Source organism: Protopterus annectens, chromosome 7.part0 (assembly GCF_019279795.1).
Source record: "Protopterus annectens isolate FY-2018-M chromosome 7.part0, PAN1.0, whole genome shotgun sequence".
Taxonomy (NCBI): Eukaryota; Metazoa; Chordata; order Ceratodontiformes; family Protopteridae; genus Protopterus; species Protopterus annectens.
The window spans coordinates 766,275,197-766,301,671 of NC_056739.1; the positions used below are offsets into that span (position 1 = coordinate 766,275,197).

The 26,475-nt window shown below is 36.4% G+C and overlaps 1 protein-coding gene across 1 annotated transcript in view; it reads right to left on the reverse strand.

Annotated features, from left to right (window-relative positions):
* The window catches only part of LOC122806093 (extracellular calcium-sensing receptor-like), a 327,999-nt gene that overhangs the window by 90,112 nt on the left and 211,412 nt on the right, over positions 1–26,475 (reverse strand). The window contains exon 4 of the mRNA XM_044076330.1: positions 9,030–9,257. Within this exon, the coding sequence (XP_043932265.1) occupies positions 9,030–9,257 (228 nt within the window). The remainder of the gene's footprint in view (positions 1–9,029; positions 9,258–26,475) is intronic.

Below are 26,475 nucleotides of genomic sequence, written 5' to 3' on the forward strand. Positions count from 1 at the left end.
TATTGGGTGGTGATAGCTAAGATAGGGCTGGTTTTCATAGATGGTGAGGAGATATAGCCCAGGCAATATAAATGAGAGGAACACAATTGGTTTCATCCATCGTGATAGTAGTGGTACTTGGTAAGGAATGTGGGTGGAGAATTAAGAGGGTTGTTGGCAGGAAGGGGTGGTGTATAGGGGTGGAGTATGGAGGTGTGGGTTATCTGTGATAGGTTGTAGGAGGGGGAGTAGTTTACTGGGCTTAAATTTAGCACTAGTGGGGGCGGGTGGAATTTGCGGGCAGGGTGGGGCACTGAGCAAGCCCAAGTGAAGCAAGGGCAAGCAGAGCGGGCCTATACCAAGCTACAAGGATTTTCAGTGTCTGTGAGTAAGCAGGCTTAAAGAATACAACTTTACAGTGATTTTACTCAGTTCTTTTTAAAGTGAGTTGCAATTTACCTTATTTTACTCAATTCTTTTGAAAGTGAGCTGTGTTTTACTCAATATTGTATTAACTAAAGTATGTAGTTTAGACAGACAATTTTGCTGACTGTTGGGAGCAAGCAAGCTTTTAACCTGAATTTTATACAGATATTGTAGTTTAGCCAGACAAATTTACTGACTGATTGGAGTAAGCAAGCTTTTAACCTGAATTTGTACACAACCATGAGAAGAAGTAAGCAGGGGGGAACATGTTATACTGGCTGTATGTGCTGTAGAATGCTTACTTTATTGCTTATTACAGCAACCTGACTAGGGAGTCTAAGACTGTTAAGCTATATTTTACTATGGACCCTAGGCTAGCCGTAGACCCAGTTCAGCCAAGCAATCTATTAGCACAATAGTTACACCTAAGATATAGACATTGCAGTCCTTTTCCTTAGTGAGGGACAGTGCAGGAATTCTTTTCTTTTAGTTTTCAGGATAATTTCTTTTCAGCACAGAATGAGCCATTCGAGGTAAGGATAGATGGGGTGGAACGACCTGGTAAAGTACATAGAGTCAGTGCATGGATTCTATATGGAACATAGCTAACATAGCATGCAAACTGTATTATACATTCAGGGTGGGCATTCATTAATAGTAGTACCACAGCTTCTGCATTTCTCTATATTCAATTGCAACTATCAGTCAGAGCAGTAGTTTACAGCACATGCAGGTTCAGTGAATTTTACACAGCTTTTCTTATGTGGCTTTATGCTATCACTAGTTACAGCATTAAGGCAGTACAGCTAAATCCACTTGCTAAATGCTAGGAAACACTTCTGTTCATGATCCATGAACCAGAATAATAACATATCACAGCAAACTATGTTGCCAAGCTTATAATGTTAAAATTACCACATGCAGTCAATAAAAATGCTTAGAAAACACTCCTGGCTAGCAGACTTTACAAGTAATTCCACTCATTTTTCTAAACATTCTACTGGTTTGGTGAATTAGAAAATTATTGCTATGCATACCGCTTAGCTTTTTTAGTTGTTTCCTTACAACATAATCAGTGAAAAGCACAAAAAAAACAGTTGTAGCATACCGTTTGTGAAGAAAAACAGCCAACTGGATCCTTAGGAACTAAAGGTTTCAAAATGGCAGCCAAAGCAGTCCTAGAAGTAATCTCTGGACATATTTGTTGCAGTAAGAGGTTCAGAGTAGATCTGACATCCGACTGCATTACACACACACACACACACACACACACACACACACATATATATATATATATATATATATATATATTTATACATATTCAGATATATAAATATATATATATATATATATATATATATATATATATATATATTTATATATGGATCTAGGACTTTTGATTGAAAGATCAGATGTCTGAATCCATTATCACCGGACATACTTTACCAAACGGTGGACACGTGTGTGAAATGGACAGCTATGTATGGGGCAAATTTTTTTTTTTGCAGGTGCAGATTGCTTTTTTTTTTTTTTTTTAGGGTGAGAGTGGGAAGTTGGGGAAGGATAGTAGGTATATTTGGGGAGGTAGGTTGGGTAGGAGTACAGACAAGATAGACAAGACAGTATACAGTGGTGGTATATAACACATGTGGGGGGTAAACATCTTGGATGGGGAGGGGTGTTTGGTAATCAGAAACCCACGAGCCCCCAAATGAATACAGTGGGACTGAGGTCCCCAACCATGGGCAGTCACCACTGCACCTTCACAGCCCCGAAGGTGGCTATGCTGGGAGCTGAGCAGGAGGGGCAGGCTGACCCTCTAAATGCACCACGCAGCCCTCAAGCTGGTGTAACAGATCTCCCAATTCTCTGAAGAGCTCGCTATGCACCAGACTCTGAAATTGGCTACAATTGACAGGATCCTGTCTGCACCTGCACCTGGGGGTGTGAGCTCCATTGGTGAATCGATTCCACCCAAATGTGGTGCAGGACCAGCAGATGAGGAGATCCTGGGGTGGGTCCCAGATGTGTTGGGGACCGGTGCCATGGCCAGATGAGGTGGGAGAGGCAGATCCACTGGGATCGGCCTTCCCAGACATGGTATGGTGTTGCAGTTTTAGAACTTATGTTAGTAATGGTAAACACATTGCAAGATTAGTTATAACAGCATGCATGACTATTCCCATTAACACAAAAGAACAGATTTGGAGCATAGCGAACAGAACACATGCATATATGGAACCACAGTGGACATTACACTGGCATGCAGGTTACACTGATAGCAACAGGCCACCAGTGATAGTATTTGAACAGGGAACATTAATTGGAATACATTTCATCATGTGTAGGACAATAGGACACATATTCCAGCGGTAGGTTTGGTGGAAAACATACCCATTAATTGATGTGTTTAGATTATTGGTGAAGATAAGGTGGGGAGAGAGAGAGAGAGATGTCAATTAACAAATGTAGATTCTTGCAGTTATCACAGCATTAATAGTGCATAATTACATCCTTCTTATAGCTACTTTATGCCTTCTCTTACCTGGTAGACCTGTGGAGGGAATTTTGGTTAACACTACCTGAATGTTTCTACCCATATTCTCATAGTCAGGGTTACATATGTGCACTCATACTGTGTGTGTGTGTGTGTGTGTGTGTGTGTGTGTGTGTGTGTGTGTGTGTGTGTGTGTGTGTGTGTGTGTGTGTGTGTGTGTATATACGCTACTGCCATGCTCTGCCATGATTTCTATAGGTAACCCTGGTTGTTGGCAGCAGGGACCAGTAGCTGTGACAGCATGACACGTTTGAACATTTCTTGGGGGGAGACCACTTGGTGTATGTACTTATCTTGCTGTCGTTTGCAGCCTTGGGGTTGGACCATGGGTGTTGGACACAGTATGGCTACAGCCTTCTTATAGCTACCTTATACCTTCTCTCACCTGGAAGACCTGTGGAGGGAATTTCTGTTAACACTACCTGACTTTTTCTATACATATTCACAAAATCCTAGTTGACATTAGGCAATACAGCTTACTATCACTCCTGGGATTTGAACCGTGGCTGTTTCTGCTAAAAATACAAGTTTGTGTTTCATCAGAACAAGTTCTTGAGAAACTGCTATCTCTTTCTTCAATGTTTTCTGTCTAATTCTCTCTTGGTTGTACAATCTGACCTTGTAATTACAACATTCTTATACATACATTCATATACTTACCTTTTGACATAGCACAGTGTGGAAAACTGTGGTTAACAGAACATTACTATTCAGATATCCGATCTTAGTGCATGAAACATGTCATATCAGTTAATTCCATGTCTTACAGAGGCACTAACTTTGTCAGATGAGACCTGATTGTTTAATGCTTTCAGAGCTATAGTTGCTGTGCATAACCTGTACACATTTCAATTCATACAATACCAGAGTAAACACAACCAGTCCAGGTTTTTGAATTTTATTGACAGGCAGTTACAGTTTTATTTATATATAACCTATATGAGACTATTACTGTAATATCATCTGGTTTATTCAGTAGAAACCACACCCATTTTTAATACTGCTAGGTGGCATTCTACACCTTTATAATTATTTGGTATGAATACTACAAGCTACATTATTACTCTTCAGCATCCGTAACGCAGCCTTTGCTACCTGGTTCACAGCCTGCTCAGCTGTAGCTCTAAAGAAGATAGAGAAACATTTATGCATACCTATTCATCACATACACAGGCTGGACTTTGGTAAACAGTTATTGCTATTAATATTTACGCATGCCTGGGACATCACCCCTTTGCTGTGCTTCTTGGACCCACTGGTCCAAGACTTCCCTCTTCCTCCGCTTCATGTCAGTGTAGTGGTGCTGGACCTGCTCACCAGTCCAAGGGATGCCAGTGGCACTGGTGAGATCATGGGTGAGACCCTCTCAGACCTCTTCTTTGTATTGGGAGCCCTGGTACTGGTCCTGCAACAGTCTCACATCATGGTTTTTAACAAGCAGTTCTAAGATGACCTTGGACTCCTGCATGCCCCAGCGCTGTGCCCGAAAGTGCATACCTTCTCCAACACCAGCCATACTACCTACAGCGGGGAGCTACAACCAGTTATGAGCTATACTCCCACCTACAAGGTTTAAATATGACCGATTTACTGCCCTTTGCCATGATTGGATGGTTTTGAATATGCTAAGCTAAACTAAGCATTGGGCAAACCCGCATAGCTGATTTGAGCACTGCTTAGAGGGGTAAATTCTAAGCACTGCTTAACAGAGTGCTACTCCACTTAGCTATGCTAGTTCTTGCTTAGACTTTACATATAAGGAATGCTTATTCTGGCTAAGCATAGCTGAGCACAAGTTAGCAGTTAGCATTGTTCAGCTTTCCTTTTACAGATTATCAGCACTGTGAGATTGATTCCTCATAAATGACATATTATGATATGTATGTTTACCTTCCATTACATCCCCCTATGTGCTTTCATTACAGTACATTCTTTTGTGGCTATGCTGTATGGGACACTTGTGTTTGTATGGGTGGAGGGGGGGGGTGTTCACATCTGTACTACTCTGACACCTCACATTTGGACCTGGTTAACAAATACTGTATATATATTATTCACTACCTACTGATAACAAAATATATTTTCGTGCTTTTTTAACAGATAAAAATGAATGGATTTAATGGGGACTCAAACCGCAAATGTCTGCTTGTTAAACAAAAGGTCTAACCACTGTGCTATTTCACTTTACAGTGCATTGGCTGCATATTTCTATTTAGCTCATTCGGATGTGTAAGCTAGGCTGAGCATAGCTGCATGACATGCACTCCCACTCAGCTACACTTAAACTTTATTGCAGACAGAAAAAAAATTACATATGTGTTTTATTTTTATTTACTGTGGGGGTTTGCACATTGCTTTCTGCACCATTATCTGTGTATTGCTCTTAGAAACTTAGAAAGTTAATAGACAGGCTTTGATGTAGCATGACTTTTCTGAAGGTATGATGTTTGGAATTCAAATGTCAGATGCATGATGTGTTAAGTCAAATGTTAGATGTGCCGTACAGCACTTTAGCAATACAGGGGGTGTGTCACAGAAGCTGTGACACACCCCCTGTATTGCTTTCCTGTTTGCCAGTTTTATTTCTGTGTCCGCGGACACTGAAATGATTTATTTTATTTATTTATTTATTTATTTGCAGTTGGTTTACCAGGATAGTCCATTGGGCCAAAAGAACCCGTTTTCAATGGAGTCCTGGGGAGAAAAGCTCCAAATACAGACAAAAACAGGTACATGCAAAAATTACAATAATACTTATACAGAGTAAAAGATAAAAACATTTAATACATTTAGGTTAAAAAATTCAAGAAGCATTCCAAACAATGCAGTCTGATGTGGAATAAATGTCAGGGGAATAAGTTAAAAGCGTAATGTTTTATGCATTCAAAAAGTTGTATAGACTTGCATTACAGGGTAGGTATTCTAAGGGAACGTAAGCTTAGATAGGAAGAGTTATGTATATGGGAAGAAGAATGGGAAGAAGAATGGGATAACATAGAATTATGAGGGGAGGGAGCAAGAACAATCCCATTGGGATCTTAGGTATGAATGAAGAGATTTTTTGAACATGTACTGGTTAGAGGAGGTACGAATGGATGGTGGAAGTGAATTCCAGAGACGAGCAAGAGTAAAAGATAGTAGGTGCTTACCTGGGGATGAGATGGTTTATGTACTTGTAGTAGGTTTTGATTGTTAGACCTTAAGACTCTGTTAGGTAGGTGCATTTTGAAGGCGGAAGACAGGGAGGGACAGAGAGAGGGGCTGAGGTTGAGGTTATAAGCAAAGGTCAGCTGTATATATATGAGTTGATTCCAGTTTAGTTTATGGAGAGAGGAACAGTGATGAGTAGTGGACCTATGGCTATTGGCGAATTTGGCAATTTTGTTATAGCAGGAGGAAAGCTGAGAAGTCTGAAGATTGGTCCATAATGGAGCCCCATAGAGAGAGGGATGAGAAAAGAGGAAGCGAGTGTGATTTTGGAAGAACTTGTAAGGTATTGGTTCTGACGGTATAGCATACCTAGTTTTTGATGGGTTTTTTTAATGTTTAGTTGAAGATGTGAGTTGTAACTAAGCTATTTTACATTTCAATGTCTGCAGACACTGAAATACTGGCATAATATTAGAGTTACACTCTAATATTATGCCATTATGGCTTAGAAAGTGCTGTATTGCACATTCTGAGTGCAGGGGGTGAGTTTAGCATCTGTGCACTGCACAGACATGCCCCCTGCACATGTACATGGATCATCTACATGTAGAGCATACGGCAGCGCACCTTCATTCATATGCAAGGTGCACTGCTGCTCTACATGGCCACAATCTGCTCCGTGCAGGAATAGCGCTATTTCTGCATGGAGCTTAATGAATCCTGGGGATAGTTTATATCCTAAACATTACAAAAACACTATAGGTTTCAAATTGATCCAAAAAAGTCAACTAAGCTGATGATCAATTTTAAATTAAATCATATGAAGCGAATAATTTAGTGGAAAACATTCCACTTGTCAACCATTTTTTTTATTGCAAACCAGGCAAGATCCATCCACTATCACTTTACCTTTCCTTTTTCGGATAGGCATTCCTATCCTCCCTTGCCATCAAACACCTGATCCGCTAATCAAACTCAAGTCACTCAGGTTGCAGTCAGGGCTTTATGCCACTATGTCACTGGTGAGAGTGTTCACTAATTAAACTTTTGTTTGGGGGTGTAGTTTACTTATAGTAATGGCAGGACTATAAATAAACATTGCAATTATTCAAAAATTAAATATGAACTTCAACAAACCAGTGTTGTTATTTAACTGATCGGAAGAGTTAGTTTGCCAAAACATGTATTTTCCTTTAATAATGTTCTCCATGATACATCTAATACCCACTCCAATTTTTTTTTTTGCTTTAAAGTTTAAGGCAAATGATGTGGGAATAATTATGGTGCAGTATCCCATCGATTCCTTAGCAGATACTAATTAGATGTTTATCTCAAAAAAAAAAATCTGTTTCTTCCTGGTCATGTTCCTATGCCTTTGCTGTATAAGTTAAACAACCCTAGTGAAAAATCGTATCAAAATTATGAGGTCTTTTACTCCAAGGGCTGCCATCTATATAAGTGGAACAGATTTTGTTAATATCTATTAATATTTTTGGGATAACCATTGGAAATGTTGGGCTCCGCTAGAGTGAGTCCCAAAACACAGAGGCTAAATGGCCAAAAAAAATAGACCTATCTCGTCTGAGATGGAGATTTCTCAAAATATTCCCTTTTCTATGACGTATGATGATCTCAGAATTAGTATATATAAGTCTGGGTGGGTGTGGGGAAATTGACCTCTAAATCAGGGGGTGCAGAGGGGCTTGCCTTCCTGCAAAAAAAGCAGTTTAATGGAGAAGAGCAATGTAAGAGATCTTGTATTCTCCTGTTTTTTTGTCTTTTTTTTATTCATTGGGTCAGGCTTATCATTTTGAGTGTGAATATTTCAGTAGGGAGCCTATTTCTGATAGCAAGGGCAGCAGGGTATTATTACATTTAGGAAAATCACATGGATGATCTAGTAAATATGAATTAAGAAAATTAGTTTCATTGTATAATTTATTTATCCAGAGAACACTGTATACAAGGAGAGGCCTTCACTAAAAGAATTTGTAACATTATCCCCAGTAGTGTCTATTTTTCTGGAATGAAATATATATTAATGTGAAAAAATGTATTGTTTGAGAAAGTTATTCATTCACTGTAAAATATTAATCGCAATTCATAATACCTCATACAGATTATTCATTAATGAATTTTTATATTACGTATTGTTGATATTATGGAGTGGAAAAGTAAACATAATCCATGGCTGGTGGAAATGTCAACTAGTAAAATCATGTTTTCAGATTGAAACATTTGGAGTAACAATATGTTATTGAGGCACAGTCTTACTGCCCAGATTATTGTCTATTTGAATGCCTGTAATCCATCCCTGACTTGGCTCAGTCTCAGATGACAGAATGCCTACAGCCAGCAATAGATATTATAAGACTTCTCTTGGATGAATGGGAGAACAAACCCATTTCTTTCCTTTCCAGAAGAATGGAATAATGTTATTGATTACATTGTGACTGCAAGATGCTTAATAAGTAATTAATTTTTTATTCCTTTTGAAGTAGTAAAAGAAATGCTCAAATGGCAGTTGTGTCCCTTTTCTTTTGTGTGTTAATCTGCTTGTTCTTGCTTAAGGTTTCCTTATTTTAACTTTACCTCCATTTTCTCTTTGTGTCCGAATCATAGAAAAGTAGCTAACCGTCATCAGTGAATTAAAACAAAAATGGAGGAAGAAGACAGTGAATTCTTTAAAAATGGTCCTGTTTCAAACTGTATATGATCATCTAGACAGAAGTGGAGAGAAAGAGAACTACACCTGGCATTAACCACATACAAAAGCTCTCAGTATTGCTGTAATTATGTTTCCAGTTCACTTTAAAAAAAGTATGATAAACGTATGATATATGATATAAACAAAGGGAAATCATTGTTACCTGTGTGAGTTCTGCAGCTCATGTGATATGATGAAAATCATTCTTACCTGTGTGTGTCCTGCAGCCCACACAATAGAGCTGATATTAATGATTAGTTCTTGGCCTTGGGGTGCACTTCTATTAAATCTTCCCACTTGGACAAACCTAAATGCACTGCCAGGAGATACCTGCCAGTTCAAGATATCATACAAAGCCTGGCTGTTACCATTTTCATCAAAGTATATCTCCTCACCGTCGCTGTTGACAAAACATAAATGCTTGATGTAATAGAGAAGCTGCAAAATAAAAAAAAACACAAATTAAATGGAATACAGTATTAGATAATGAAATGTATTTGTTGCTTTGTTTTTGTTGACCAGAATAGTTCTTCTTGATAGAATCCATTTTCACTGGAGACTTAATGGGAAAACTCCATATAAATTACAACTTAAGGCAAACAGGTACCATAACAGAAATTCTATAAATCATACAAAATCAAATTACATTTACGGAATAAATAATTACATACCAATGAAATGATTATATATAACTCATGGTGAGCAGGCAAATCAAGAAGTAATTTACGTGAAGTATATTATAGGAGGTCAGTGTTGGTTATATCCTAATAGCATTCAGTGGGTTTTAGTTTTTTAATGAGAATCTGTACAAAATACGACTTACGAATTCTGACTTAATTTATGTTCACGCATATATCCTAGGTATGCAGTCCAGAAGAACATCGAGAAGCCAAGTCAGCTATGACCAAGAATAATTGGATGAGATAGGTGCCCCAGTTGGGGAGTGTCATACTACATACTCCGTGGTGAATTTGCAACTGCTCATCTGATTGTCCAAAGTAGTTTTGAATGCAGGCAATGTGTTGCATTGCTTAACATACACAGGAAGCTTATTCTATAAGGGTTTGGAAGCTAACATGTTCTATGTATGTGTTGTTGAAGGTTAATTTTTTTTGGCGTGGTTATTTCTGGTACTGTCTGTATTCTGTAGGCATAAAAGATCAAGCAGGCTGGGGTATTTTGTTCCTCAAAAGGCCAGGTTCACATCACTATAAAGATGCCTGCTTGAAATAGAATATAGTAACAGGCCTTTTAAACTATCAGTGAAGCTTAGTGAGTTTAAACCAGTAATTTGTATGGTCAGACATTTTTGAGGTCCTTGCGTTTGCTGACATGCTTAGAAAGGTCCAACAGATCAGTGGAATGAACAATTCTTTGATGGTAGAACATAATCAAGATAATGGTGTAATTTCAACAATTGAAAAACCTTTAACTAACTATAATGTTAGCTTTCTAACCCAGTTTAACAATTTGACACCATATGTTAGGAAAATATTGGTTAATAATTGGACTTTATTTTCCAACAGTGCTAATTCGCAATCAGTTTTGGGTTCCAAGCCTGTTATGGTTTACAAAAAAGGACCATCACTTAAGAATCTATTTGAATCAAGTATTATTAACTATAAGCCAAATAAGGGTATGTTTAAATGCGGACGGTGTAGGTACTGTAAGTATATAAGGACAGGTTCTACTTTTGAGATAAAGGGGCAAAAATATTATTGCAAGGAAAAGTACAATTGTGAGACTCCGGGAGTGGTTTACTTGGCTTCATGTAAATTTTGTTCTGTTTTCTATTTAGGGAAAACAGAACGTCAATTGAAACAACGGATATATGAGCATATATATGCTATATCTAAAGGTATAACCACAAACGCGTTAGCTAAGCATATTTCTGAATTCCCGGATCACAGTTTTTGGTTTAATGTAGTTCAGAAGGTACATATAAACCCTAGAGGTGGTGCATGGCACCTTAAACTTGAAGAGCAAGAGCTCCTGTGGCAATTTAAAACTGAAGCTTATGTCTACCCTGGCATAAATGAAATGTGTTCTGTGAAGTGTTTGTTGAAATTGAGAGCTTTAGAGCGATAAATTTAGTATTAATTTTATATAATATTTTAATTAATAATATTTAGTTTATTGCTTGTTTTAAAAACATGGTATGCTTATTATTAGGAAAGAAAAATAATGTGTGCGTATTTATATACATTTTTAAGGTTCATGGTTCTTTAAATTTTTGATTGTCTGATTAAGTAATTAACAATGCATTGTTGGGTGTGTGTATATATGTAACATTGTTTTTTGTAAATGACCGTCAGAAGAAGTGCATTGATTTTTATGCTTGAAAGCGCTAACAGATTAAATATACCTTTCAGTGACTGGCGTGATTTGTTGGAGTTTCATTTTTCTGTTTTTTATAAGTTTTGGTCTTTTTTCGTTTTCATGCTTAGAAAGGTATGTGATAAGAGTGGTCATTGTACTCTATATGACTTCCTTATTCCTGGAACATATACATTTGAAAACTAACCATGTTTGGTAGAAGTATTTTTCAGTTATGGAAGACCACTGCATAATGGTCAAAAGACAACTCATTGTTGATTACAGTATCTAAATCCCTGAAGACTGAGTCAATTTTAATAGAGTATGGATACAGTATGGAATGGGAAATTCTTGCCTACTAAATAATACTGCACATTACTTCAGTCATGCTCTTGTTGAAGAATGGGCTTGCCTTTTGGGGAGAAAAATATGACACTCCAACATAGTGAGCCATAGCCCACCAAAATCTGCCTTAACATCAGAGCCTTGGGAAACTCCACTAGTGACATGCATTTATGTGGAAGAGGTTTCCTTGGCCCTTACTGTGTGAGTCCTTGCAATGAGTCAGTTACTTATCTAGTAAACATCATCAGCATTATCATTATGCTTGCTGGTACTACCTGCATGAGGAATTATATTGAAAGCCTTAAGTTCAGATGAGAAATGTGGCTATCGTGGCTGATATTCATGACTTCTTCGACTACATCAAATAAATGGATTAGATTGAGAAGACAGGATCTACCTTTAAGAAAACCAAATTGCATTGGATGAAGAGAAGATTTTCTACAGTGTTGTTCATAAGATCTGACACAATAAGTTCCATGAGGTTACAAATTATACTGGTGAGGATCTGTCACAGATATATCTTTGTATAATGGAACCACAGTGCCAAGTCACAAAGTATCGGTTATGCAACAGGTGTTGAAACTGAGGTTAAGGAAGGGTCAGTCAAAGTTATATTTGCACTAACCAGGAGGCATCGGTATGTTGACTGGAAAATAACATTGATGTCTTTGGTCTTTTATATAGATAAGTGGATTTGAACAAGAGAGAGATAATAATGGAGAAGGAGTTTGGAGGTTTATAGGGGGACTAAAATTTGGGTAGGTGGAGGTGAAGATAGATCTAAATTTAGCATGGATTTTGGCAGTTGCTTCAAGGTCAAAGTAGGTGGAGCCATTGAATATTAGTTCAGAGAAGAACTGAATGTTACTTCTTTTTTTTTTAAGTTTTTATTACATTTTAAATAAACAAATTGTGCCTGACAATAACTGTATTTAGAAATATGTGAGCACAAAAAACAACAATATGAACAAGAACAACAAGAAAAACGATTTACAAGACTGTCTACTAATAATGAAGACTCTCAAAAAGTTACTGTACATTGCAATTGATATGAGTACAGTAGAGAGTCGATTATCTGAACATCAATTATCTGAAATGTCAATTTTCCGAACCAGCCCTCCAAATTTTTTGAGTAGGAAAAATCATAAAGTCTGAATACATAATCATTATACATATTTGCTTGAGCATGTTTTTTGAGCTTACAGCCAGTCCGTGAGTGAAAAATATTCTTTATTGTCCACTGGAATTCCTGAATGGTTGAAAAGTGTATTCCTGCGTTAGAGGTTTTTTATCTGTTCAGTTATATGTTTGATTATATGAACAGTTTGCTTATCCAAATTACCCTAAGTCCCAGTTAGTTTGGATAATTGACTCTCTACTGTATAGCTATTTGTATCAAGTAGTTCCTTGAAATCTGTCCACATATTATAGTAGGAGGTGATTCTGTAGATCGTGATATTATGGTGATAATTTCCAGATGACATGCTTCGGTTGCAATATTTGTGAATTCTTTGAAAGAGGTTGTAGCTTCATTCTTCCAATTCTTGATTATAGCTTTCCTCACAATTGATAAAATGGACAGTAAAAGATGGTATTTAATTATTTTAACACAAACAGGAATAGGTGTATTAAAAAGAATTAATGACTTAGATAAAACAAAATAGTCCTCAAATAAAGCCTGTAAAAAAATTAATGTTATTCCAATAAGGTATAAGTACAACACAATCAAAGAACATGTGTTGCCAATCTACTTTATGCTTCTGTTTACATCTCCAACAAAATTGCTTCTTTTTAAACATTAATTCAGTTTTATGAGGTGTGAAGAAAGGTCTATGCAAGAATTTTCATATAAAAAGTTTTCATCTAAGAGAAGAAGTTGTCTGGAAGATATTAAAAATAATTTTTTGTCCTCTTCATCTGAAGGTCTGTTATTAACGTGAGTAAAATAGTTCCAATAATTGTCATTGCAACTTTTTTCTTTCCTTACCACTCTATATAATTTGGATAAGAGACCCTCTCACAATGTGTTTTTTGTATTAATAGTATTAAAAATTCAATTACTTTTGGGATTAGATCTCCTACCCTTGGTTGCATTAACTTACTTTTACTTTCTACATATTGTCTGCAAGATTATACATCAAATCACATATCTTTGCTTAAATCATATTTACTTATGATATAATCAACAGAAAGCACATTTTTTTCATTATTCATTAGTTGAAACCAATATACCAGATTTTTTCTTTAAATGTAATCATTGTGTCTAACTTTGAAGTGAAAATATGATTTTGAGTGTATGCTATAGGGAAAAGAAGAGAAATCCATGCCTTATATGTTGAATTTCTATAAATTAAGTTTCAAAAGGTATTTAGTATAGTAGAAATAAAATAAAAGTCAGTTGTCTGGTGACTCCTTTTTAAAAAGTAATCTTTTAGCAACCAATGTAAACTATTGTGTAGTATAAGATTATGATTAGAGTTTATGTTATGTTTAAATTTTATGAAAAGACATCCTAGAAATTCTTTCCACCTGGCTGTGTAAATATTTATTCAAAGATATATTGTTTTTATAATTGATGATAAAGAATATAATTCTAGATCTGGTAGTTCAATCCCTCCTGCTGTCTAGTTCTTTATATGATGATTTAAGGCAATTCTTGGTTTGTTGGGGAACCAAAGAAATTTTAAAATTAATGTATTAAATTCTTTAATACATATTTTAGTTGAAGGTAAAGATAATGATTGAATAACATATAAGAGTTTTGGTAAAATAACCATTTTGATTATAGATAGACTCTTTTCCATCGTGAAGAAAAAAAAATGTTTCATTTATTTATTAGAATCTTTAAACTGATTAAGCTGTTAGTATAAGTATATTATTAATGTTATCTCTTATAATTATCCCTAGATAGTTCACTTTTCTCTTTTTGACTCTCTTTGACAATGTATTTAGTAAACCTATCATTTATCCTATCAGTACATTTATGGGTAGTATTTTTGTTTTGTTATGTTTAAAGGAGAGACCAGATTTTTTGGAACTCATCCATTGCCTTAAAATAGCAGTGTCAGAAAAAATGTCATCAGCAAATAATTGGATTTTAGAAACCAAATTTACATTTATGCTTATGCCTTTTATGTCTAAAGTTGACCTAATAAAATTAGCAAAAATTTCCATAATTATAGAGTGAAAAGCAGGGGTGAAAGAGGACATTCTTATTTAGTTCCCTTCAAAATTTGTACTAAATCAGAAGTAAAAGTACCTATTTTAATGTTTGCAAAACAATTTTCATAAAGAAGATTTCTAAGACATGTAAAATTACTCAAAATAGTACATTCCTGTAATAAACCGAAAGGAGCACTCGACAGCCATTTCCACAGTATAAAATATAGGTGTTTAATCCAAAACCACAGTAAAATCCAGCTGGGTATTAGGTCACAATAAAATATTAATGCTGACACACAACCAGTACGTTTTCATTTACACACTTCATCAGATACAGCCATTGTGTTCAATTAATTCATTAAATACTCAATTCAAACTAGCTGGACCAATAAAATGTTAAAAACAATTAAATACAATTAATTAAAAATTTGAGGATGAGAATTTAAAGGTACATTACATAAATAAGTAAATACCATAAATTATGCTTAAAATGCTCAGTTAAACTTTTGTAGGTGTCACCATAAATAAAATTCATATAATAAAACCTATCTAAGTATGAACCATCACAATAAATACTTAAATACTTAAAAGTAAAAGATACAAAAATGTTACAATAAAATATAAGTAAAATGTGAGTACTATAACTTAGCAACTCTCAATTTTAAAACGGGGGTGTCTATTCCTGTAATAAAATATTAATGCTGACACACACTTCATCAGATACAGCCATTTTGTTCAATTAATTCATTAAATACTCAATGCAAACTAGCTGGACCAATAAAATGTTAGAAATAATTAAATACAATTAATTAAAAAATTGAGGATGAGAATTTAAAGGTACATTACATAAATAAGTAAGTAAATACCATAAATTATGCTTAAAATGCTCAATGAAATTTTGTGTCACCATAAATAAAATTCATATAATAAAACCTAAGTATGAGCCATCACAATAAATACTTAAATACTTAAAGATACAAAATGTTACAATAACTCAGTTTTAAAACCGGGGTGATGGAGACAGTCTCATTTAAACCTGGTCATCTACTGGCTTCTAAAACCAGCTGCCAGTATAATTCATGATATTCTAACATGGTCTCCCATGGTCCACCCCTTTTATCAATAGAAACCTCATCAATCACAAAAAATGTAAAAGATGCAGATACACAAACCTGAACATGTTTACATAAGGCATTCTTGTTATTACCTTTTTTAACATCATAGAGGTGCTCCTATATCCTTCTCTTTAAGCACCTCTCCATTTTACCCACATAAAATGCATCACATGTTTTGCACAAAACAATATACACAAGTCCCTTACTGTTACAATTGTTGTAGGATTTAGACTTAATAGTTCTACCCCTGCTGTTTATAAAAAATTCTGAGGTATTTGATATGTAAAGACACTGCTGACATGCTCCACACTTGTAGGCCCCGGTTGTTTTGGCAACAGGTTCCCTGTATTTGTTCTCCAACAGGTCCTTAACATTTCTACCTTTCCTGTAAACAAATTTCAGGGGTATATCAAACCTTAAATTTAAATCTGATAATTTAACAAAATTGTCCCACTCACTTTGAACCACATTCCTAGTAGTACTAGAGTCACCATTATAATCTAACACAAAAATGTTCTCATAAACACCAGTCATATTTTTATTAGGAACTTGCCCTTTTTTCAGCATGTCAGAGTCCATTGATTTTAGAATGAGTAAAAACCTATCAATTCTATGTAAGATTACCTCATTCTGAATGCCACTAATCAATAGCCCTGGGTAACTTGTATCTAAAAACATTTGCTTCAACAAATTACATTCATCCATGAAGTCACTGTCTAATGAGGTCATTTTGCTACCCCTGACATACTGCCCCTTTAATATTCCTCTCTTCTGATGGAATGGATGGGCACTATTAAATGAAGAAAAGAATTACAATATGTTTCTTTCCTATGCACTTTGGAATCAAAACCTTCTTATCCTTTCCGAATGTTAACATCTAGGTAATCAATACTTTGGTACCCCATCTTGAAGGTAAACCTCAGAAATTCTGTGCTTTAAGAAATATAATCAAAAAACTCATGGAATTTCTCCTCACCGTCAGTCCAGAATATACAAATATCATCCAAAAACTGCTTGTAGAGGGTCCAACTATTTTTTAATTTTGATCCAAAAATAAATTTTTCTTCCCACCAGGCCATGACCAAATTAGTATATGTAGGGGCACACATAGCCCCCATAGCCACACCTTTTATCTGTTTAAAAAATTCACCCTTGAAATAAAGATAATTATTGTTCAATAATATCTCCATTAAGGTTATCATAACATATATTTCTTTGTCGGTGAATTTACTTTCTTTCCTTATCTTTTCTTCAAAAAATTCCAAGCCAGCCTTATGTGGGAATGAAGAAAAAGGTCAACTACATCAATGGTGATAAAAATAATATTGCTGTTGTTTGTTACCTGGGTGTCCCTTACACTGGTCCAAAAGTCCCATGAATCCTTTAAAACATTACTAGCACTCATGGATAATGCTTTTAATTTGAAATCTAAATATTTTGCTATAGGTGCAGTGACTGATTGGCCAGCAGCAACAACTGGCCTTAAAGAGGGGTTCTCAATGTCCTTGTGGACCTTTGGGATCCTGAAAATGGATGGTACCCTAGGTTCTTTGTTAAACAAAAAATTTAAAGGTCTTGAGGTCCAAACAACCTTCGAGTACCAAATCATTCAACATAACAAAAATGTTTTTATATGCTATGTGCACTTCATTAACAGATACCGTAGTATATTTACTGTCATCTAACAATAAATCCATCATCTTCCCCTCGTACATAACAGTATCCATAAGGACCGTACCACCCCCTTTATCCGGTTTCATCACTTTGATGTATTTATTCATTCTAAGAGACTCCAAAAGTACTTTCTCATCACCATTCAGGTTGGGTCTAACCTTATTGGTGCTTGTTATTTCCCTTAATTCTTTGCCCAAAACATGTTCAAAGTTTTTTAACTGTGGGTGCAGTGGGGGGGTTCCATACACTTTTCTTTTTCATTGTGTCACTTATTGTGTTCTGCCCCTCTAATAAAAGCTCCAAGTTCTTTTTGCATAAAAACATCCTTACATCAATTAAAACTTTGCTGATATCACATTTACTATTCGGAACAAACTTAAAACCTTTAGAAAAAAGGTCAAAATACACTGTTGTAATATCTAAACTACTATAATTAAAATGGTGTAACTATTGTAGGTAAGTTGTGATCCTTTCCTCACAATAGTCAAACCTCCCAAAGTGTCTTCTATCTGCCCTTTTGATTCTTCCATCCACTCCAGTTGCCCTGATGGTAATTGGTGGAACCCTTGCTCTTTAACCTCTCAGACCTCCGGAGGGGAGGATATTCTAAAGGGTCATTGTAATTATTTACTGGGACCATTCCTTCAAAATCAACCTGTTCCCTATATTCAGGGAGTCTCTGGCCCTGATCCACATCTCTACCATAATGTTTGGTATTTCCAAAATGTATAGGGCCTTTAGGTTTAGGGTATTGAATATTATGTTCATATTCAGAAAGGTCCCTATTAATTTTCCGCTTTTCCTTGTCGACAATATACTTCACTTTATCACCAATTTCTGCCCTTAAATTAAAATATCTTTTTTTTTCTCATTCTCCACAGTAAACAATAAATCATTCATTAACATAGAATTGATGTTGTTAATTCTTACATTCAGTGTTTCTAGGAATTTATCATTGTGGTTAATAATGGCCCTAAGAATATCCAGGCCACATGCATCAAAGATTCTAATCGGGTCCAAATGGAAATCCGAACCCTCCTCAACATTATTAGGGTATCTGTACACCCTTAAACCTTTCAGAACTACTTTCAATTTGATACACTCCCTAAGATATGCGTTGTCAGCGCTTAATGTTTTAAATTTAAAAAGTAAATCATGCAATTTAGATAAATTATTGTTGTAAGTATCATTTTTGTCATTTGCTACTACAACAGCATCAAAAGTCACATTCAAATATCATGAATTATACTGGCAGCTGGTTTTAGAAGCCAGTAGATGGCCAGGTTTAAATGAGACTGTCTCCATCACCCCGGTTTTAAAACTGAGAGCTGCTAAGTTATAGTACTCACATTTTACTTATATTTTATTGTAACATTTTGTATCTTTTACTTTTAAGTATTTAAGTATTTATTGTGATGGCTCATACTTAGGTTTTATTATATGAATTTTATTTATGGTGACACAAAATTTCATTGAGCATTTTAAGCATAATTTATGGTATTTACTTACTTATTTATGTAATGTACCTTTAAATTCTCATCCTCAATTTTTTAATTAATTGTATTTAATTATTTTTAACATTTTATTGGTCCAGCTAGTTCGCATTGAGTAGTTAATTTATTAATTGAACAAAATGGCTGTATCTGATGAAGTGTGTAAACGAAAATGTACTGGTTGTGTGTCAGCATTAATATTTTATTACAGGAATAACCCACGCCTGGGTGTGGGTAATGCGGGATTTACCCACGGTTACCAAACAAAGACAACCGTGGGTAAATCCCGCATTACCCACACCCAGAAGTGGGTTATTGCTATTATACTATGACATTATTTAAGAAAAGAAATAATTAATTTTCTTAAATAATGGCATTGTATAATGCTTCTTTGCTGCCCTTCCGCAGCTGTCTGGTATCCGCGGCAGTTCTGATGTACTGTGCATGCCTACGCAGTACATCAGAGCTGTGGCCAAAAGCAATGGAGAAAGCAAGATCTCCATTGCTTTTTACTGTCTCGTTATGTTAAATGGGTTTAACATAGCGAGACAGCTTTAAAATAAGCAACGGACATCTCCGTTGCTTATTTTAAAGCTGTCTCGCTATGTTAAACCCATTTAGCATAGCGAGACAGTAAAAAGCAATGGAGATCTTGCTTTTATTTTTTAAACCTGTCTCGCTATGTTAAATGGGTTTAACATAGCGAGACAGCTTTAAAATAAGCAACGGAGATGTCCATTGCTTATTTTAAAGCTGTCTCGCTATGTTAAACCCATTTAACATAGCAAGACAGGTTTAAAAAAAAAAAGCAACGGAGAAAGCAAGATCTCCGTTGATTTTTACATACTGTGTCACTATGTTAAAGGAGTTTAACATAGCGAGACAGCTTTAAAAAAAGCAACGGAGATCTCCGTTGCTTTTTTTAAACCTGTGTCGCTATGTTAAACTCTTTTAACATAGCAAGACAGTGTTTTAAAAGAGACTTATACTAATGGAAAAAGTCCGGGTGACCGGACCTTTTTCCATTAGTATAAGTCGATTTACAACGTGCACGCTGGCCAATCAGCATGCACGTTTTGGAATATTAATGGGGGTCATGGTATAATGTGACCTAATACCCATCTGGATTTTACTGTGGTTTTGGATTAAACACCTATATTTTATACTGTGGAAATGGCTGTTAAGTGCTCCTTTCGGTTTATTGGTTTATCTGACTGCTTTCCTCCTGACATTCCTGTAATACTAACTAAAGATATTTCCAGTTTGTGGAGTCAAAAGCACTATTAATGTCTAGACTCATTAATACTAGATTCTTTTTTGCTTTGTTTACATAGTCAATTGTTGTATTTATTCTTTTGATATTGTCATAAGTATTTCTGTTTAGAATAAAATCAAATCGAGTGTTACTTCTGAGTTTCCTGATATACAAAAAGCTTTATGGTTGTATTTGGTAGAAGTGATGATTTTTAATTCACGAATGCTCTTGGCTTTTTTTAACAGAGGACTTGAGATTTTTACTAACTGACCTAAAATGCCTTTTATTATGGGGGAAGGTACCTTATATAAAGCCAGTAATTTACTCCTTTTGTTGTATAATTTGTTTATGTTGCAATTCCACCACATGAGTTTATTCCTGGATTTTCCATTGAAGTTATAGCATGTGGGAGGAGATGCCTTAATGCATATGCTTAGATGAGAGTAGAATTTACAGCTGAATGCACTGGCATAAGAAACAGTTCGGGGGGGTGCAGTGAAATGTATCTTGACTGTCTGAGAGCAGTAGCAAGTTAACGCTTGAGTCAGACTCATCTGGGGAATGGTATTGGTTCATGACAGCCTAGTAGCTGGATCCAACTGGACAGGGTGGGACAAATCATGGAGTGTAAGCACGGACGATATTGCTGAAGACAAAGTTAAGAAGGTTTGGACAAATGGTAGGAATGTGTACAATTATGTCTAGGGAGTTGGCATTTGCAAAATCTAAAAACATCTGTGCATGTCTATAACTGGCTGTGTTTCATTTGATGGAATGGTAGCTCATACCACCTAGAAGCAATACATTGGGTTTGACATATAATTCTTTAAGTAATTCTGTTATAAATTCTAAGTGGTACAAGACATTGAAGGGACCTGTAATCCGAGAGGATATGGTAGTTGGGTTTGTTAAGAGTACTGTAACCTCAAGAATATTGAGGTTCATGTCATGTGGATTTGGTATGAGATATGGGTTTCACATATAAATATGGAGATGCCCCTGCTGCTCCTTTTGGTCTGAATGAATCATAAACACTAAATTCAGATATAGAAGAAGTGCTTTCAGTACATTTGTATCAAATTTAGTAATAATACAGATATAGATGTGCTTAAGGTTCAGGAAGGCCTCACATTTAGGTTTATTTCTTATTTAAACTTCAATCATTAAGCAGTGTTATCTTGATGTAAGCTAAAATGGAGTTTGCTATGTTGGTGTGTCCAGGAAACAGACTTTGCATAGAAAAGGCACTATGAAGGCTGCAGACATTTTCACCCAAATGCAAATGCTATGAGAAAGAAATGCAGTCCATCGCTGGCAGATTTGGTTGAACTTTCAGTCATCTGACATATATCAGAACCCCTTGACTGAAGCCAGACAAGTCAAATTGTTAAAGCCAATTATTTTGGCTTTGTATTGTGGCATAATTCTTGGTGATAGCAAAGTACAAGTTAAAACTAGAGTTTTTCCTACCTCAGACACATGGAGAAAGAGAGAGAGAGAGAGAGAATAATCATGTCTGTGTCTGTAGCTCCCCAAGGAAGAACATGTATGATTATTTACCACCACACAGCCAACCAGAGGTCAGATTTGTACTTATGTTGGAGGGAATCTAAGGGCTGTAGTGATATCACAAATGTTGGCACCTGACAGGCAACTTATTGTCACACATTCTTTGTCCAGCTTGGTGGGGTTAGAATCTTCATGCCACTGATATCTATGACTCTACGTTGGACGTCTGTAGGCTTTGTGGACCTGATGGGAATAGGCTTAGAGCACTAATGCTCCTTTGTACTGATGGGTAAGGTTCCAGGTGTGCTTGAAGTAATGTGTCTTGGGAATAAAGATTTTTTTACAACTTCAATGAATGTGGGTTTGCCATTATATTGCTATGTAATGTGTGTATAGTGCATAGCAACACTGGTGGAAGGTGAAAAGATGACCTCCACTTTAAGTACTTACATCTCTCATAAATAATGCCATTGTTTTCTAGGAGTTGAGGGCTATCAGTAAACATGAGGCCATTGCTTTACTACCACCATGTGCCACATACAAGCTTGTTGGCCACAAAAGAGGCTATTATAAAATGAGAACATGATGCAGGGATAGGTGAAAGACAGCAACACTAGTTTAGTAAGTACAACTGTTTCAATAAGGTTAGGCAACCTGAAGAAACAGCTACTTAAATAATCAGAACATGCAGGGAAACAATAACATAAAAACTCAGCTACCAGTGATTGCACAATTGCTGTATGATCTTCAAGTAGATACTCAACGAAACTGAGACTTTAGCTGGTTAATTAACCCCTAAGTCAGCAATAATAGCACAGAAACTGTATGAACTACAAGTAGAAAGTCAGATATATTGAGACTACCAGTGAGTCACCTTTCAAGACTGCCAAAGAAATACAGCAATTAAATGCAGGCAAAGCAATAATTCAAGCACATTGAAAGTTCTGCTGCTAGTGGAGTAAATTGCTTAACAACAGCAACAAATTCAGCAACAGTAACAACACTACAGCTCAGTAACAATAATTCAAGCATACATGAACCAGCATGGTACAGGTGGAAAGGTTCAGCAGCTGTCATTTGACAACAATAAAAGTTCTACAGCTAGCAGAATAATTTCAGAAACAGTAATAGCAATGCAGCTTAGTGCCAACAAATTATGCACACTATAAATATGAATACTTGCTAGGAGAAAATATATCCCAGGATTCAATAAACTCCATGCAGGAATATTGCTATTCCTGCATTGAGTGAACCATGTCTGTTTCCCCATAGTATTAACAGCAGTGAGACTTGCATATTCATGAAGGCATGCTACTGCTAAGGCTAAGCAGACATGAACACTACTGAGTGTAGGGGGCATGTTTAAGTAGTGTCAGCATATCTAACATGCCCCCTGCTGTATGACACTTTGTAAATGTATTTCAGTGTCCGTGGACAATGAAAGCAAATAAAATAGTAAAACAGTGTCCATGGACACTGAAATAGATAGGAGAACATTAAATAAATACAGGGTGTGTGTGACAGTTACTGTCACATACACCCTGCATTGTCAAAGTGCCATATGACATTTTCCAAGTGCTTTCAGTGTCCACATACTCTCAAAGCAGGAAGTATAGATAAGAAGCAATGCAGGGGTGTGACACAGATACTGTCACACACCCCCTGCACTGTCAAAGTGTCATACAGCACTTTCCAACTGCTTTCAGTGTCCACGGATACTGACAGCAGCTGTGTATATAAGAAGCAATGCAGGGGGTGTACCCCCTGTATTGCAAAAGTGCCATATGGCCATAGCCCTCAGCTGTACAGGTTTTTGAGAATGTCCACATGTCTGCCTCACATACCTCTCAACCTCTTAGAGCAAGAAATCTGAACAAAGCCATAAATAATGGGGGGACAAAGGCCCAAAAATAGGGACACTTAAATATTGCTCTTACAAACTTGGAATGTTGATAGAATAACAGGTTTGCATTACCACAGATGTTTCTGAAGGGTATGAAGTCTGAAACTGAAATGTATGTCATTATTTTCTGACTTATACCCTGAGTTATATGCCAATGATTTGCTAGAAAACCAAAATCATATGAAAAATGAACCAAAAATATGAGGCAAAACTCTGGACAGTCTGCAAAAATCTGTACAGTTGAGAGGTATGCTTCCTCATATTTTCGGTGTGCTCCCCCAAATATCTGTCCATACCTGGCAAATAGAAGAGGGCTGGAGCCATTAAATAATGACAAACATTTGAAGTGAAGACTCCACATCCTTCGGAAAAGTCATGATAATGCAAAACCTATTATTCTATCAACTTTCTAAGTTTGTAAGAGCAATATTTAAAATCTGTCCCTATTTGTCCCCTTACAATTGCCCTTACTGTGACTGACAAGGAGTATTGATACATGTAATTAAAGTGCTGTTATTATTTTTTTTCTTCTGTTCTAAGTTTAAGTGTAGCTGAATGGGTTTGCGAGTTATGGCCCTATGCTCAGCATTGCTTAAACATTTCATAGCAGCTAAATAAAAATGTATAGCAAAGGCCCTAGCAATGCAATAGTGTAGTGGTTAGTGTCCTGGCTCTGCATGCAGGTATTCATGGGTCGAACACCAAGACTGGCACTTTATTTTTACATGGGGAAGGCAATGTTAAAATTCATTTTTTTTATGTTAAACTATGTAGTAAGTGATATTTGTCACCCAGTGTAGTGTAGCTGGTCCAAAATGGAAGTGTGAGAGAATATAACATGTGAAATCACCCATGTCTACACAAGTGTCCCATACAATATAGTTACACACCAAGGTAATGTAATGAAAGCACATAGGGGGATATCATGTAAAGTAAATCATATACACTTAATAATATGCTAGTAATGATGAATTAATCTACAATTCTGATATTTTTTTAAAATAAAAAAAGAGCAATGCTAAGGAGTGCTCAGTTATGCTTAGCCAGTTTAAGCATTGCTTAGACATAAATTCTAAGCAGCGGTTAGCTCAGTTAAGCTGATTTGTATACTGTTAAGCAGTGCTCGGCATTTACCCCATTAAGTACTGTTCAACTCATTTTAGTGGTTTTGCACACCACTTAATTAAGCTTAGCAATTTCAAAATGATCCAATGACAGCAAAGGGCAGGAATATGGCCTTATTTAAACTGTGCAGGTGAGAATATAGCCAGAACCTGTTGTAGTTGATCTGTGCAGGTACTATGTCAGGCATTGGTGAAGGAGCATGCTTTTGGGCGCAACGTTGGGGCATTCAGGAGTCTGGGGCCATGGCTGGACTCCTTGTAGAAAACCATGATGAGATACTGCTGCAGGGCCAGTAACAGGGCTCACAATACAAAGCGGAGGCCTGGGACTGTCTTGCACATGATCCCACCAGTGCTACTGGTGAGCAGGTATGGCATCATTATGCTGACCTAAAGTGGAGGAATGGGGCGCTCTTTGCCCAGTTGATCCAAGATGGACAGCACGGAATGCTCCAGTAGTGTGTAAGTATCAGTATCAAGTAGTTTGTACCAAAGTCTAGCCTGAGTATGTAATAGACAGGTATGCATAATGTTTGTTTTTCTCCACCACAGCTGCAACAGACAGGGCTAGCAACATTGAAGCCCATGCCAACAGCCTGTTAAGGCTGTGCTGACAGGCTGGTGAGTAAAAATCTACCTTGCAGTATATAGTGCAAATAACTAAGAAGGAGTACATTGTTTACTGCCAGTTGGTATACTGTTATTGTGTTAACTGAATAAATAAAGATTGTCTGACTAATATTGATCTACAGGATATGTAGTACTAAAGCACTGTGTCATGTCACTGTACTAAAGATCGGTACCACAAACTGTTGTGTTTACTCTGGTATGTTGTTGTGGAAATAGAATATATACAGGTTCTCCACAGCAAATATGGCTTTGACAGCATGCATTAACTGAGGTTGTTCTGAGAACCAGCTGTTAAAAAAACTGTAGATTGTGGAGCTGTAAAACAAGATATAAATGAAAAATGAAATATATACTGCACTAAGCTCTGAACCCAGAATAGTAATTTCAAATCCAGGGAGTGGTAGTAAGATGTGTGCATATTTACACACCATGAATCAAGAATAAATGTAGAAACAGTCAGGTAGCGTTAACAGATATTTTCTCCACAGGTTTTACAGGTAAAGAAATGTTGGTAGTAGCTGTATGACGGGTATACTAATAAACCATGTACAACTGTTCCACTGTCCACCCCCATGCCTGCAAATGACAGCAGGATCGGTACATACAACATGCACTCTACGCGATACATGTCTCTCAAGTGTCATGCTGTCACAGCTAGTGGTCACTGCTACCAATAATCCTGGATACAGATAGGAAACCAGGTGAGGTATGCCAGTAGCACACTCACATAACAGTAGTGCAGGGTACCCATTCTGTGCCAGATATGTAACACTGACATGTACGAGTACCCTCTACTCATGTACCCAGAGTTGTCACAGTTTGCCCCATACCATTCCAGGTTGACAGTTTAACAGGTATGCTTGTGCTAAAGAAGCTATGGGCCATAGGTAGATGTAAAGTGAGGGCAGACCCATAGAGTATTAAGCAGTACTGTTGTGAAAAATAGAAGTCTAAACGGTTGTTAATGGACTTTTTGTCTCTTCCTCCCACCCCTTATCTAAATCAATAATTATCATTCATATACTACAGGTATGTTGTTCTCAAAACCTAATGTTGGGACTTGCGTTCTATTATTGTTCATATATTTGATCAGTTGCATGTTAACATACCTTGTTAAAATCACATTGTTG